At 51.3% G+C, this 16704-nt stretch overlaps 1 protein-coding gene across 1 annotated transcript in view; it reads right to left on the bottom strand.

The window, feature by feature from the left end:
• KLC1 (kinesin light chain 1) overlaps positions 1-16704 on the bottom strand; it is a 50239-nt gene that overhangs the window by 13302 nt on the left and 20233 nt on the right. The window contains exons 5-11 of the mRNA XM_007944575.2: positions 13281-13368; positions 12581-12682; positions 10287-10460; positions 10050-10149; positions 6415-6464; positions 6263-6330; positions 3988-4096 (exon numbers count right to left, since the gene is read on the bottom strand). Coding sequence (XP_007942766.2) covers positions 3988-4096; positions 6263-6330; positions 6415-6464; positions 10050-10149; positions 10287-10460; positions 12581-12682; positions 13281-13368 — 691 coding nt within the window. The remainder of the gene's footprint in view (positions 1-3987; positions 4097-6262; positions 6331-6414; positions 6465-10049; positions 10150-10286; positions 10461-12580; positions 12683-13280; positions 13369-16704) is intronic.

Here is a 16704-nt window from a genome sequence, read left to right as displayed (position 1 = left end):
GCAGCCCAGGCATGCATCACCTGAGGTTCGTCCGGGCAGTGCCCTGCTGCACACACATCCAGGATCACGCCAAGGTTTTGGTGCTGGTTGAAGGGAAAGCCACTCTCATTTTGTTTAGCATTTCCCCAAAATGGTTTGAAAGACCCCTCACTCCCAGAGTGAATGAGCGACAGGGCTCCAGAATACACCCCAGTCCCCACAGCGCCTCTTCCTCGACCTCCTCCTGGCTCATTCTACTACCCAGCAGCCCTGTAGCCTTTCACACCCCTCTGTTCCTGCTGCAGGCACTGGCCAGGCCAGTGTTTCTGGGCTCCCAGCTCCGGGCAGTGGTGACAGTGGCTGCCCACGGCCAAGAAGTAGTTGCACCAACTGGGTGCAAACCAGGCTTCTGGCACCCACAGCCCACTCCCCACCCAGTCCTCACAGTGACCTTTCTGCACCCCTATGCACACCACCCCAAGTGCCCAGACACACAGAAAGTCCTGACCAGGCTACTGGCACAGTCTTTGCCTGGCCCAGGAGCATGTCAGCGAGGCCGGCTTCCCATACCCAGTGGATACAGCATTCAGGCTTGGCCCAGGGGGCTCCTTTAAGTGTAAATACATTATGCTTATGGGGATTTAACCGGGTTGCATATGGACGGCCTGTAGATACTATGGTATTTGCCTGATGGCCTGTCTCCCAACACATATGGATGATAGGTGATGCCCACCTGTCCGTGGGTGTGAAGTTATGGGTGACAGGTGTGCCAAGCTCTAACTGCCCACAACCATGCCCACAACCAAGCACAGAAGGCACAGGGCACCTCAGGGGTGACTGCCCTCTGAGAGACCCAAAACATGAAGCACTTTCACCCATGCTGGTGGGGACAGGTGGGAGGACTAGTCCCTGACGCCAGCAAGTCTAAGCAGACACTCAGGAGATGGCCACACCCAAGCAGGGGCACCGAGTACTGTCCTCACCCTCAGAGGACCTTCCCCTTTTCACTACTGTCCCCCATTCTCTTCTGTACATGCTGTTTGGCAGGTAACCCTTATATCCTTGTAAGCAGGCAACACGGCATCAGGATTGGAAGAAGACTTACTAACAACCTGCGATATGCTGAAGACACAGCCTTGCCTGCTGACAGTGAAGATGACTCGAAGCACTTACTGAGGAAGACTAAAGACTACAGTCTGCAGTATGGATTACACCTCAACATCAAGCAAATAAAACTCCTCACGACTGGTCCAATAAGCAACATCATGATAAATGGAAAAAAGAGTGAAGTTTTCAGGGATTTCATTTTACTGGGATCTGCTGCAAAAGACCTCATTAAAGTGTTGAAAAGCAAAGATGTCACTTTGAGGACTAAGGTGCACCTGACCCAAACAATGGTATTTTTAATCACCCCATAAACATGTGAGAGCTGGACAATGAATAAGGAAGACCAAAGAACAATTGGTGCATTTGAATTATGGTGTTGGCAAATGATACTGAAAACACCACAGACTGCCAAAAGAGTGAACAAACTTGTCTTGAAGAAAGTAAAGAAGCAAGGATAGTGTGCCATCTTGCCTCACCTACTTTGGACCAGTCCCTGGAAAGGATATCATACGATAAAGTACAGGGTGAGTGAAAAAGACCCTCAAGGAGACAGACGGACACAGTGGCGGCAACAACGGACTCAAACATAGCAGTGACTGTGAGGACGGCGCAGGACCAGGCAGGGTTTCGTTCACAACGTGCGTGACATCGCTGTGAGTCAGAACCAACCTGACAGCACCCAACAACAGTGTATTACCCCGAGACGGGATGTCCGAGTTCCTCACCCACGGGGCAGAGTCGGGTGCGCTGGACAGGAGCCTAGCTCCGGGGGCCTGGCTGCTGTTGCCACTTACTCGCCTCCGGTCCGGCAGATGCTGCGCACAAGGACCTACCTGTCGACGCTACTCAGGCAGCGTCTGCTCTCTTCTCGGCTGCTGGCGATCAATCACACTACACACTTGGGGGCTCAACATGCTGCCGGTTCTTTGAAATGTTCTGGATGTTTGACAAGTTTTGTAACAAAATGAAGGGCAGGTGCTCAATTCCTAATGCTCAGTCCTCGGATGACTTCCACCTCCAAGATAATTACCAAGCTGCAGAATCATGGACTTTAAATCAGTGACGCGGCTTTCAAAACGAGCCACTGGTTTATGAAAGGCACGTGAGCAGCAAGAGGCACAGCTTGACAGCAGCCCAGCCTGCATCCTTCCAGTCTCCTCACTCCCACCCGGGTTACTGGGAACATGTCGCAAACGCTGCGGTAGTTCAGGCTGTGTGTCAACTTGGCTGGGCCTGGTTGAGTGGCTGGGCAGCTGGTGGTAGTTAGTCCCCATGAGGAGACTGGCAGTCAGCTCCATGGTGGGATCTACCACAAACAGCTGAGTAGCTGCCTTTGGGATGTGGTCTGCTTCCTGTATATAAGGAGAAGCCTTGGGAATGGTCTCTAGCCTATGGCATGTGCGGACCCTGCATGTAACCGTGTTGTTGTTCAGCAGCCTGCTATGTTCTGCCGACCTTGGGACTTACAGTGGACTTAAGTTAATGGCCTGCCATGTGGTTTGGTAACATCAGGACTATGCCTTTTTACTTGTCAACCTTGGGTATTTCAGCCTCAGCAGCCAGCAGCTGAGTGAAGAAACGCTTCTAGCTCCAGTGGGCTGGGAGCAAGAGGCAGAGCAAGACCCCAAGGTTGAGGGGCTTTCACCCCTAGAGCCTGGCACTTGAACTTGGACTTAAAGCCTCCAAATTGTAAAAATAAACTCCTGTTTATTAAGGCCATCCCATTTGTGGTATATTTCCTGTCAGAGTGGCACTAGGGAACCAGAACACAAGTTATCACCTCACTCCCACCTGGGTTACATGGAACCCGTTGCACGCCCCATCACCCCATTCCCACCTGAGCCACACGGACCCTTCAAGTGTTGTTCCCAAGGGTATGGCAGGGCCTTGTACAGACTGAGACATGAGAAGTTTATGTGCTAAAGGGACATTAATCCACACCACTGAAGTCAACGCTAACTCCCTCCCTGACGCCTCTCTGTCACTGGACAGCCACAGTGGGTGAAGTGTGTGGCGGACACAGCAGAGCACAACTGCCAGGCGTGGGGGGCATCTCCATGAAGGAGCACCGATTCTGCTCATAAACTCTCCGTCACTCATGGACGCTTGCTGACCTTTCAGTCCAAAGCCAGGCTGCTGACTTCATAGCCGCTGGTCCAGCCGCAAGAGCATCACGTGACAGCCACAGGGCTCAAAGCAGCGCGGCAGGCCAGCCACAGGGGCAGTGCAGGCTCGGGCGGGGCTCAGGCCTGCAGCCCCACAGCACCAGGCCAGGCTCCGGTCCTTAACCCCACCCAGTGCTCTCTGCACCATCTGAGGACGGAAAACGCCAAAGTGTCCAGAGAGAATGGGGGGCTGAAGAGAAAAAGCTTCCCTGCCCCCAGGAGCTGGGGGCCTCACTACTGCCCTCCAACGCTTTCCTGCTCTGATACTCTTGGGGGAGACTTTTCTGAAATAAAGAAACCTGGAAGTATGTATGGGCAGTTTAAATCCCAACCAAAAAGTGGCCAGAGAACCACCAAAGGGCCTATATCTGTTCCACTTGGGCAAAAACACACTCCTCTCGCTCAGTTCTAATGATACAGAACATGTGTGTGATAAATACAGATTAAAAAACCTTATTGCCCTCGGGTTGATTCCAACTCATAGCAACCCCGCAGGACAGAGTACAACTGCCCCCTAAGGTTGGTGTAAATTTTGACGGGAGCAGACCGCCTCATCGCTGTTCCCTGAAGCAGCTGGTGGGTTTGAACCACTGACCTTTCAAATAGCAGCTGAATACTTCAACCACTATGCCATCAGAGCTCCCTAATACACACACACACACACACACACACACACACACACACACCTTGTTCCAAACGCTGGTAACAAAGCTGCAAACGGAGGCATCTGACTTGCCTGTTTACGTGACCTCATAGCAGCTTCCTCCAAGGTCTCTGCAGCCTCAAACTTGCCCTGGCGTCGGTAGAGAGCACCGAGGTTTTTTAAAGTGGTCGTGACGGTCGGACTGTAAAGAAACACATGTGATACACGGAATGACTGTAAGATTTGGTCGGAGAGCCCGCACCACCCACAGTACACAGCCTGAGGACAAAGGCAGGCCCGGGCTCCAGCCTGAGGACCACAGCAGGCCTGGGTACAGTTCAAATCTCTTCGATTTCCAGGGCAACGTTTACACGTAAAATGTAGACGCGCCCTCCGTCTCATGCACCCTCCTCTCAGTGTTGTCTGTGACAACTCATATTCACCTTGAGGCCCTTGAAAGCTCCAAGGACAAAGCTCACACTGTATTGTATGTCCTGGGGAAGCCTGCCCCCCAGTCTCTGCAGCCCCACAGCCCACTGGGCACCCTCCGCAGACACTGTGTGTGAGCCCTGGAGGTAGCGGCTCCTGGAGGGTGCAGCACTGAGGACAGACACACCGTGTCTTCCACGCTGCCTCAAGCCCAGACGCCAAGAGGCAGAGCAGAGCAAAGCAGCATCTCAGTGAAACTGAGGTCACAGAATGAGCACGTCACATCCAGAGGAAACGACTGTGCACCGAGGACAGACAGCTGTGCTCCATGGCCCACGGGCCAGTCTACGACAAGTCCAGGGGATGGCAGTATGTCAGCTACTTGTGGCCACACTGCCTCGTCTGTGCCCCTCAGCTGAGGACAGACAGCTATGCTCCATGGCCCACAGGGCAGTCTATGACAAGTCCAGGGGGACAGCGACGTGTCAGGTGCGTATGGCCACACTGCCTCATCTGTGTCCCTCAGCTGAGGACGGACGGCTGTGCTCCGTGGCCCACAGGGCAGTCTACGACAAGTGTAGGGGGACAGCGACATGTCAGGTGCGTATGGCCACAATGCTCATCTGTGCCCCTCAGCTGTGTACATCTAGATGGCTGTGCTCTGCAGCCAACTGGGCTGTCTACAAACAATTCCTAGGGGACAGTGACACATCCTCAAAGCCGCCTGTGGTGAAACACACTGCTTCTTTCTTTTCTCATTTTCTCTGTTTACCTTGTTCATTCGAGACTGTGAGAAACTGTGAACTAGCTATTCCAGTTACATGAAAGCACACCATGTAACTGCCTACCATCACACCTGAAACTCACCTACTCCTGATCACAAGCTTTGGCTTCAGAATAACAGGGCTTAAATCTGGAAATCGGATCTGGTCCACAGGTCCCGGTACAAAACGTGGACACTGAGGCAGAGCAGACCTCAGTGTGTCAGGACCTGAGACAACGTCTCCTAGACATCTGACCTCACAGCAGGGATACACCCTTTGACATTTGCCCTCTTACTAACGACAGACACTTTCCTACAGAAATAAGCCCCTGAGGCGATTTCAGCAAGTGGGAAGGAGTGAAACATAAATGTAACTTATCCAGAGAGACGAGGGGCCCAGACAAGGGTCCTTATTCTCAGAAGTTTCCCAGAACACGGGGCTGCTGAGCCAGACCCCAGGAAAAGCAAAGTCAGGGTGGGACAGCAAAAGGGGAAGTGCTGCACTGGCAGTGGGGACAGGGACATGTGAGGTCACAGCCTGCACTGGGAGTGGGGGCAGGGACACGTCGGGGCACAGCGTGCACTGGGAGTGGGGACAGGGACACGTCGGGGCACAGCGTGCACTGAGAGTAGGGACACAGACACGTGGGGACACAGTGTGCACTGGGAGCAGGAACAGGGACACATGGGGGCACAGCATTCCCCAGAAGGGGGACACGGACACACAAGCAGGGGAGGTATAGCACGTGGAAAGAGCAACCCACGCAGCAGAACACAGAGCCTGGGAGCTGTCAGCACAGTGGGGTATGTGGAGCGCGCGTGCTGGTGTCTTCAGCATGCCGTGAGAACAGTGATCGTGGAGCCCCGGCCCTTGCAGGCCTGTGTGTTTTCCCATGAGTCTGCTGGAGGCTCCCTTAGGCCCTGCTCTTATTTATGTATCTGTCCATGTTCTGCATCACCTTGGTTTTCAACTAGGCAGTTACCCTTAACTGAATGATCTTACTGGGTGGATCCCCTTCCATGACAGTGGGTAGTGTACAACAATCTCAGTGCCCAGTTACTGCAGTTCTGACCAGTCAGGGGTTCTCAAAGCAGGCAGATGTGGGTGCAGGCGAATGGCAACGCTGTGAGGGGGGTCGCCCACCGGCTGCCCTGTCCTTAGGTGAAAAGACGCACCTGTCAACTTTGCAAGCTTTATACCAGCCACCGTACTCGCCAAAAGACGTCCCATCCTTCTGCTTTCCCTAAATTAGAAAACATAATTTCAAATAAGTCATGATTCTCAGCAGAGTCTATCTGACTGTGGAATCTCCCGGGACAGGACTTACTTTGCACTCCTCTCTTTCTTCAGCATGCATCCAAATGGGTTTATTCTCATCTAGGGAAGGAAAAGGACACCTTAGGAAAGAGAGCACCAGAGCCCACCGAGTAGGGCAGGAGCTGCCACCATTCATGACTGCAGGGTATGTGTCTTATTTTCATCTGAGGCCTCTTAACCATTCCACCTCACAACCTGAAGAGACAAAGTCTGCACTGGAGGAGAATGCCTCTGGGAGACAGAGCTGGACTACAAGGACAGGGTGAGACAGCCACTCATGGCTCACCGTGACTATCACATGCAGAAGTGCACACACACCCAGCTGGGGGGAAGCAACAGCTCACCACTGACAAGGGCCAAGACTCCTATGAGGTACTTTGTAATCTGGACTCCTCAATGATGCCTGCCAGTGTTTAGAATCTGAGGCACCCAGCAGTGAACAGTAAGTTATAAGATGTTGGAGGAAGAAAGTGAAAAGATACAAACCAGTAATGAAGGTAAACTGCTCATCCCAAAGACTGAGATTACTACAGGGCAACAGGGAGCAGCATGGCCACACACAGATCCAAGCTCCGTATCTAAGCCACAGGCAGCAGTGTGGCCACACATAGGTCCAGTCCCCATCATCTGAGTCAACAGGCAATAGTGTGGCCACACGTAGGTCCAGTCCCCATCATCTAAGTCAACAGGCAATAGTGTGGCCACACGTAGGTCCAGGCTCCATCATCTGAGTCAATAGGCAGCAGTGTAGCCACACATAGGTCCAGTCCCCATCATCTAAGTCAACAGGCAATAGTGTGGCCACACGTAGGTCCAGTCTCCATCATCTAAGTCAACAGGCAGCATGTGTGACCACACACAGGTCCAGGCTCCATCATCTAAGTCAACAGGCAGCAAGTGTGACCACACGTACATCTGATCTCCATCATCTAAGCCAACAGGTAGCATATATGACCACATAAAGGTCCAGTCTCCATATCTAAACCAACAGGCAGCAGCATGACCACACATAGGTCCAGGCTCCACCATCTAAGGCAACAGGCAAGTGTGACAACACGTACATCTGATCTCCATCATCTAAGTCAACAGGCAGCAGCGTGACCACACATAGGTCCAGTCTCCATCATCTAAGCAAACAGGCAGCATGTGTGACCACATAAAAGTCCAGTCTCCATATCTAAGCCAACAGGCAGCAGCATGACCACACACAGGTCCAGGCTCCACCATCTAAGTCAACAGGCATGTGTGACCATGTGTACATCTGATCTCCATCATCTAAGCCAACAGGCAGCAGTGTGACCACACAAAGGTCCAGTCTCCATATCTAAGCCAACAGGCAGCAGTGTGACTACACACAAGTCCAGGCTCTGTCATCTAAGTCAATAGGTAGCATCATGACCACACGTAGGTCCAGTTTCCATCATCTAAGTCAACAGGCAACAACGTGACCACACATACATCCAGTCTCCATATCTAAGTCAACAGGCGGTAGCATGACCACACATAGGTACAGGTTCCATCACCTAAGCCAACAGGCATCAGTGTGACCACATGTAGGTCCAGTCTCTGTATCTAAGCCAACAGGCAGCAGCGGGACCGCACGTAGGTCCAAGCTCCATCATCTGAGTCAACAGGCAGCAGCGTGAACACATATAGGTCCTGGCTCATCACCTAAGTCAAAAGGTAGTAGTATGACCACACGTAGGTCCAGGATCCGTCATCTAAGCCAACAGGCATCAGCATGACCACACATGGGTCCAGGCTCCACCATCTAAGTCAACAGGCAGCAGCGTGACCACACACAGGTCCAGGCTCCATCATCTAAGTCAACAGGCAGCAAGTGTGACCACACGTACATCTGATCTCCATCATGTAAGTCAACAGTCAGCATCATGACCACACGTAAGTCCAGGCTCCATCATCTAGATCAACAGGCACAGAAGGAAGGAAAGGCAAAAATGCCAAGAGGCTACTACTTGGTGATGGCGCTACAGTGATATCACATTCCTACCCTGAGGATCTGTCACAGGCGCTGAAGGGAAATAGCCAGGGACCGATCCCAGTCCCACCATTAGCTGCAAAATTGCAGACTGTAAAATTCCTTGCTTCTAAAATGGGGTGATGACTGATCCACCCCACCAAGCTGCTGTGAGCTTAAGTAAGGTAGCAGGTTCAACAGTTCATCTTAGGGCCCAGTATGTGAGTGGATCACAAACAATGAGGGTCATGCCAATGGCATTGCACAGGAGAAGAGTGAGGCTAGTGTGGGATACTGTTTTCAAAAGAGGGAACACTTCCTCACACTGCTATTTACTGCACGCTTAGTGGCAGCCCCCGAAACCGTTGTGCTGCTAGAATGCTTGTGTGTGCACCATTAACAAAGCTCAACTCCCGAGACACTGCAGGCCACCGATTTGAATCCCTGCCCTACAAGTGTCATGGGGCCCGTATGACAGTGAAGGTCCAGAGGGACCCAGTGCATCTTCCCTGAGGGGGAACAAGGCCCTGCTGGTCTCCGCTCTAATGCTTCTTGAAGGAGAAATCCAGGAGAGAGACACTGCTTCTAACCAGAACCCAGTGATCTTGTCCTGGGGCCACAGCTTCACCAGGAAGCAGCCAGCACCTTATAGGGAAGCACCCCCCAATCATCATTTCTGAGCAGTGGCACCAGCAGGTGGCCTGGACATTCCAAACCCAGCACAGCTCTGCAGTCAGATAATGGGTAGCATCTCCCTACATGTGGAGCCCTCCTGTAAACCAGTGTGTTAACCCTGCCACCCAAGCAGACTACACCTCAGGATGGTGAACCTGAAGCCAGAGACACACAGCTCCACTTACGAAGAGGCAATCATGAATAAAAAATGGGTCCGTCCAAAAAGGGTCCATCCAAAACCAAAAGTGATTTCTGTATGCAATAAAGAAAGCCTGAGTCCCCAAAGATGCCTCTGAACTCAGCACCTGATGGACCCTGGTCTCCTGCACCAAAGTGACGAGAGCCCTGTTCTGACCTCCAGGTGGAACGGAACTCAGCAAGCCATTCAAACCCCATGAAGCATCTATTCCACTTCCAGCACCTGAAGGACTACAAAAAAGAGGCACAGTCTGGGCTCCTGAAGAGGGTACAACAGCCAGTAGGTTTAGGCTGGACTGAGTGTGTACTCCGGACCGGTTCCCAAGGAGTGGTGACCACACTGCAGGTCCCGGGAGCACACACTGGCGAGTTAAAGAACAACTCTAGCAGCATGGCTGGCTCCGAGGCAGTTTTCTGGCTTTAGGGCACCTAGGTCGTGCCTCGAAGGCAACATGGAGTTTGGGTTCTCACTGCAGAGGAAGGGAGTGGACATGGTGGGAGCCGGGCAGAGGGAGGCAGCACCCTGTCAAGGAGTGCCAGGCACACCTCTGCCATGGGTGGGCCATCAGTGCACCCAGGGAGCCACATGGCACAGGAGTGTTCAAGGGGTGAATGGAGGAGTAAACCAGTGAACAGGCAGTGAAGGGCGTGCTAACACTTCCAAGCATTTTTAGAAAACTCTCCCTGAAACTGAAATCACGATCGGCCTGCAAACAGTGCAGCCTCGTTCAGCTGGAGTCACTGCTTTAAGGCACACCCAGTGCACACGAGCCTAACAGGAGGGTGCTTCTTACCGTCTACAGAACCAAACTCCCTCTCGTGTGCACGCGTGAGAATCTCCTTGTATAGCGTTTCTGCTTGTTTGAACTTCCCTTGCTTCAGATAGCAGGAGGCCTCAAAAGGAAAGACAGACAGCAGTTAGCATCTCTGGTCTACACAGCAAGCAGACACCGTGTGCCCAGGTTACAGGACAGGGGACAGCGACGCTGGCAGCCAGCACGTGCTTGGCAGCTGGTCTCCTGCCAACCCACCAGGTTGTTCTTTGTCTTGGCCACGTTGGGGTCGTCAGGCCCCAGCTTGGTCTGGTAGATCTCGAGGGCGCGCTGGTAGTAATACTCCACCTCCTCGTACTTGCCCTGGTTCTGGCACAGCAAGGCCAGGTTGTTCAGCTGCTTTGCCACATCTGGGTGGTCCTTGCCTAGGACCTGGGGGTGAAAACGGGGAAGTCAAACATCTGCTGCCTTCACTGTGTCCAATCGACTCCCACCCTCTGCAAGAGGAGTTTCCCGACACAGCGGTGACGCTGCCACACGCCAGCCTTACCGTCCTGTGCTGGCCCCACCAGGGAACAGTAAGAGCCCACGTCAGCCAGCACGGAGTAGCCCCTGACTGGGGCTGGGAGATGCCAACACTCTAGTGTTTTAACTCACTAACTGACCAACAAGCCTACCAGGCAGGGAACAGCATCGCACATACTCTGAAAATGAGGAAGGCCATGTTAATTTGATTGCCACGCTCCAGAAGACCCCAGACTTAAACCCAGACCTTCCTGACCCTAGGGGTTCTGGTGGCACAGTGCTTAAAGCCTTCGGCTGCAAACCAGAAGGTCTGCGGTTCAAATCTGCCAGCTGGTCCTCAGGAGAAAGATGAGGCAGTCTGCTTCTGTAAGGACTGACAGCTTCGGAAACCCCGTAAGGCAGTTCTGCTCTGCCCTCTAGGGGCACCATGAGGTGGAACTCCGTGTGACAGTGGGGTTTTCTGTTTTGGTTTTGGTTTTCTGCCTCTAAAACCTCATAACTACTGGAGGGTTAACAAGTTCCTGAGCACAAGCCTCCAAAGTAAAGTTGAAACTTCACTCAGCCCTCACTGTCCCTTCACGATGGGACCCTCATCCCATGTTCTTGCTCCGTCTCATTCCCAGCTGCACCATCTGCTGCCCCAGAAGCCAGGAATGCTCTGCCCCTCAGTTCTGTGGTCAAAGGTCATCTCTCAGAGGGGACCTGCCTTCACCTCACCCCCACCCAGTGGCCTCCCCAGCTGGCAGTCACCTGCAAGACTTACTACCTGGAATTATGTTCTTTTTCTGCATGTTTAGTGGACTATCGCATGACCCCACCCGTTACGATGTGAGGCTGTTGTCCTCCCCACTGTAACCTCCACATCCAGAAAGGGGATGGCACTCAGATGGAAGCCCAACTAGGACATCCCACCTTCAGACTCCACAGCATGTCACTCCCTCAGTCTGTGCCCAGGGCGGCCTATCCCCACCTCTCCCAGCCCCTACCGTCCTCTGGAGCCACTCACAGCCCCACAGGCCCTGGTCTCTCCCAGCACCGGGCCCTCCTCAGGCCTGACTGGGTTTCCATTAATCAGTGGCTAAAGTCCTCAGGCAGGGCTTGCCAAGAGAAAGAATGACAGCAAACAAATGGACGTGGAGGACCATCAGTGACACTTCACAGTCCTTCCACTTGACATGTGCGTGTCTCCCTGTGACCCCAACTAACCAAAAAACCACTCACTGCCAGGCAGCCAGTCCGCCTCACAGCCACACTGCCGCCATCTCAAGGCAGCAGTGCCAGGAGATGACCGCACGACACCCTCAAGCTGCGTGATCCACAAGCAAGCCCCTCTTACAATCCTCCCCCACTCCCTTGCCACATAGCTCAAAATTTAGCGCCTGTCTCTAGGTATCCATTACCCTGATAAAGGACAAAAACGCCAGGGAGGGGCCTGTCCCAGAAAGAAACAGAGCTCGGACTGCAGACTCCTGGCCCAATAACCATGCCACCCTGTACAGAGCACTGCTGAAAGCCTCAATCGCTTTTTCAAAACCTAATTCCACAAACTGCAGAAGACGGTGTTAAATATCCAGGAATACCCCTAATTCCAGACCCCTTTCCACAACCTCCATTAACAGCAGCAAGCGCATAACTGACAAAGCGTTATGCTGAATATGGAAAAATATCACCTTACGATGTGCCTGCAAACGCAGTGAAGTCATCACCTCTGGAAAGAGTGATTTCATTTTTAAGTTCACAAAGCATATTCTGCAAACACACTTGTATACTGTCGTGTTTTCTTACTGACAACCACCTGCTTGCCCCATTGTCAGATGAAATGTTTCCTGGCCACATGGGGCTCAGGTCTCCGTACTGTGAACAGCCAGCCCTCCCGGAAGGACCTCAGTCAGCCACTTGTGCAGCCAATCAGGCTTGGTTCTGTGGGCTGCCTGCCCACAGATGGTCAGTAACAACAGGTCACAGAGGCCGTTTCTCAAAGCCTAACAGTCAGTATGAGCAGGAAGCGTGGTCCTGCTGGCACCCACCTTCTCTCTGATCTCCAGAGCCCTCTTGCACAGCGGCTCTGCCTCCTTGTACTTCCCTCTTTTACCGTAGAGCACGGCAAGGTTATTGAGAGTCGCCGCCACCTGTGGAGACCAGAAGGCTATTCAGAAGGGCCGACCTAGCAACACACAGAGCATGGACAACATTCAGTACAGGGCAGCACTCGTGACTGGAGAGAGAACACAACCTCGGGTAGGAGCAGAAGAGTACCCCACAGGGACGCAGACAGATCAGAGACAGCTACCGTGCCGGAGTGAGAATGACAGAAATCAGCGTCCAGAGCACGGCCTTGATTTTTATTTCATTTCACTGGAAGCTACAAAGCCAACCACGACTTGGATCAGCATGAAAAATCTGACCAGATTTTAATAAAACGTCAGCACAAATTCTTTTGCAAAAAATTTATAGTACATGCGATTTGATTTAGGATCAAAAACAGGTACGTGAGGGTTTTGGGGCAGTGGTCGTAGACAGATGAAGTGTATGCTGGCGTGAGCTGACCGTCAGAGTCCCCACACGACCACTTACCATCAGCGTATGTGAGTGAAGACCTCCTACCTGCAGCCCGTGAGAAAGCAGCTCTTAAACCTTCCCTGGAGGGTTTAACATTCCTATGAGTTGGGTGAAAAGCATCCCAGGGAAACCAAACAGGACAGGGGTAACAGCAGCAGACATACGAACCGCAGGGTGGTCTTTGCCCAGGGTCTTCTCACGGATGGCCAATGCATCGTTCAGAAGATTGGCAGCATCTTTGTATTTATTCTGATCCCTGAAGTGAAAAACACACATCAAGTGTTTCACGTGTAGCTTACAAGGTCATCTTTTGTAAACATCATTTTCAAACTCCGAAATAAAAGCTAAGCTTTGCCTACTGACAAGTAGAAGTCAGTAATTCCAACTGTTTAACCACCAGCCAACCCTGTGAGGGCAAGGGGCAAGGAGGAAACGCCTCAGGAGCGGACTGCAAGGTGAGCTGGGAGTTGGGCCAGCACAGATCCCACCAGCTCCCCTGCTGCCAAGCTCTCTGGCCTGGCCCCCTCAGCCCACATGCCCCAAGCTAAATCACAGGTCACCCAGTTCCTACCCAGCAGTGTTGCTCTGAGGATTAAATGGCCCAGTAAGTGGGGCAGTACAGACAGGACAGGGTCGGGTCTGGCTCTGCCAGTGAACAGCCGTGCAACTTTGGAAATACCAAGCAACGTCCCAGCGTCCCTGTGCTGTGGCTGTAAACGAAATGCACTCCCTGCTCAGTGCTGCTGTGAGAATTAAGATGGCAATGACATGCTACACTGATCATGAAAAGGTCTTTTGAAAAACAGCAAATAAAGTATCCTGACTTAAGAATACTGATGGGGCAATGGTAAACACTCATCTGCTAACCAAAAAGTTAGTGGTTCAAACCCACCAGACACTCCATGGGATAAAGAAGTGGTAGTCTGTTTCTGAAAACATTAAATAGTCTTGTAAACCCAATGGGCAGGTGCTACCCTACAGGGTCACTGTGAACCGCCATCAGTGGGACAGCAAGGTTTTAGGTTTTATCTTGGCCGACTACACAACTGGCACCATTTTCATGAGTATAGAGACATGAAGGGTCTTTCTGACTCTGCTCAACAGACACTGTGACTCAGACCCTCCCACCACCAACAAGGGAGCTCTGGTAGCATAGTGGCTAAGGCACTTGACTGCTAACCAGAAGGCGGGCAGTTCAAACCCACCAGCCACTCCTCGGAAGGAAGATGGGGTAATCTACTTCTGTAGTGATACTGCCTCGGAAACCCAAGGAGGGGTCGCTATGAGTCGGGTCCGACTCGACGTCACATAACAACCACCACCACTACCACCACCACCACCAAGGCTGACACAAGAGGCTGGTGAGACTGAGATCCTCCCTCCTACTCTGAGCGCTGGCAGCCACACGGCCAGGCCTGGCCCTGGGACTGGGCCCTACAAGCCCCTGAACCCTGGCCAAATGCACTATCTGGTGGTTCCTCATTACCCTGTTAACATATCACATGCTGCTGCCAACTTCTGAAAGCCCAAGGGTGTGGGGAAGTTTCAAAAACGAGTCACCACAATGAAAAAAAAAAAAGATTACCCTAAGAGCGTGGCAAGGACTCAGCAAGACAGCACCTAAAGCACATGTGTAAACCGCCTGCTCAGCAAACATTTTCAGCAAGGTCAGCTGAGCCCTAGTGCATGTCTTAGGGGTGGCCCCCTTTTCAGAGCCACACAGCCCTGTCAGGAATCATCAAATGTCTATCCTATGCTTAACCTGTTTGAGGACTGATCCTGAGAGAAAAGAATCCAAATACTCAACAAAACTCATCAAGGTGTTCATCGGAATGCTCTTGGCCAAAGTGAAAGCATTCCACTGGATGGCCCATGAAGACAGAAATGCAGCCACAGGAGGAATGTTAACACGGCCAGCCAACCCAGGGTCAGCACCAGTGCTAAAACAGGATGGAAACACTGGACTGAAGAGCACGAGGGTCAGCACAGCATGTGCACACTGCAATACCTGCCAAATGTTGAAGAACTACACGAGAAGGCTACTGTGTTCCCAGTGCTTAGCTCTGTTCACGGCTTTCTATGTGGTCCAACATCTCTGCAAGAGTATTTTACAAACAGGAAAAATACCTAAAACAAAGGAATCGTGGTCTTTGTGTATATTTTTCTTATCCAGTCACATAGGCAACAGCATACACTGTTCGTGGGCAAAGACACGGAAAAGTCTTTCGAGAAGAAACTTAGCATTATCTGTGAAGACTAAAGCAAGTTCACAAGAATGAAAACATGGAGTTCCGGTAAGATGGCGAAATAGGCAGACAGACTGTGCAGACCCTCTTCAACAAAGAAAAGGGGAACCAATTAACACAGATACAGAGGATAAGCCTGGACCCTGAACCTTGAAGGGAATGATACAGAAGTAGACTAACCTCCAACTAGCAGGAGAATTTGCATGAAAACACCAAAAAAAGAGACATACAGACCTGCAGTCTGGCAGCAATCCTGAGCAATCCTGACGACACAGACAGCTTGGAGAGTCCCAAGTGCTGGCAGGATCTAAGACTTAATCTAAAAATCAGCCCTGCTAGCCAAGGACTGCACAGAGGACTGCTCTGGTGGCTGGGGAATAAACGGAAAAGGTGAAGAGAAAGGCAGGCTGAGCTGTGGACTTTTGCCAGTCTGGAGGTCACCGCCATTTTGAAGGTTTAAAAGCAGCTTGACTATTTTGGATATTTAAAGAGACATCACACTTGCAGATTCCTGGGGCTTAAGAACACATTCTGCTTTTCAGCAACCCCAGGGTCACTCTGGACCTGCAAGACTGAAAAGTTTTTTTGATGGTTATTCAGTTGTATTGTGTCTAACTAAGTGGGAGACAACAACAGTCCCCATAAGACACAACTACACCCACAGCTCCTGCAACTTCACTTACTGAACAAAAGCCACTACCTCCTTCTCCACCAACGGGCCAACGATAAAAAACCACCAAGAAGAGCCTGAATCACCCTTGACTGCTCTTCACAAACAGTTAACAGAAATCTAAATACAACAATGCAACAATGACTCAGAGACAACAGACCATCACAGTCCACACAAAGAAGCAAGATAAAGTGGTAGAAACAGAGCAGGATACAGACCCAGAACACATCCCTGAGGAAGAAGCAACATTGGAGCTCTCCAATAAGGAATTCAAAAGAATTATATTTAGGTATCTTCAAAGGATTAAGAGACAGACCAAAGAAAACACAGAAAAAACCCTAGAAGAATTTTGAAGAAAATACAAGAACAAAATGACAAAATAAATGGAAAAATTAGAAATGATTCTAAATCTACAGACAGAAATCCAGAAGATTAATACTAAATTGTCAGATAACACATTGGAAGGGCAAAGGAGCAGAACTGATGTGACGGAAGACAGAACTAATGAGACTGAAGACAAATACCTGAATTCTTCTTTGAAAGGGATCAATCAGAAAAAAAATCAAAACAAAATGAAGAAAGCCTAAGGTTCATGTGGGATACCATCAAAAGGAATAACTTACGTGTCACTGGAATTCCAGAACAGGAAGAGAAAAACAAAACCACTGAGAAAATT

This window comes from Orycteropus afer, unplaced genomic scaffold (genome assembly GCF_000298275.1).
Source record: "Orycteropus afer afer isolate SDZICR_OR568_19922 unplaced genomic scaffold, OryAfe1.0 scaffold00128, whole genome shotgun sequence".
Lineage (NCBI taxonomy): Eukaryota > Metazoa > Chordata > Mammalia > Tubulidentata > Orycteropodidae > Orycteropus > Orycteropus afer.
This window is presented reverse-complemented; position numbering and strand designations above follow the sequence as displayed.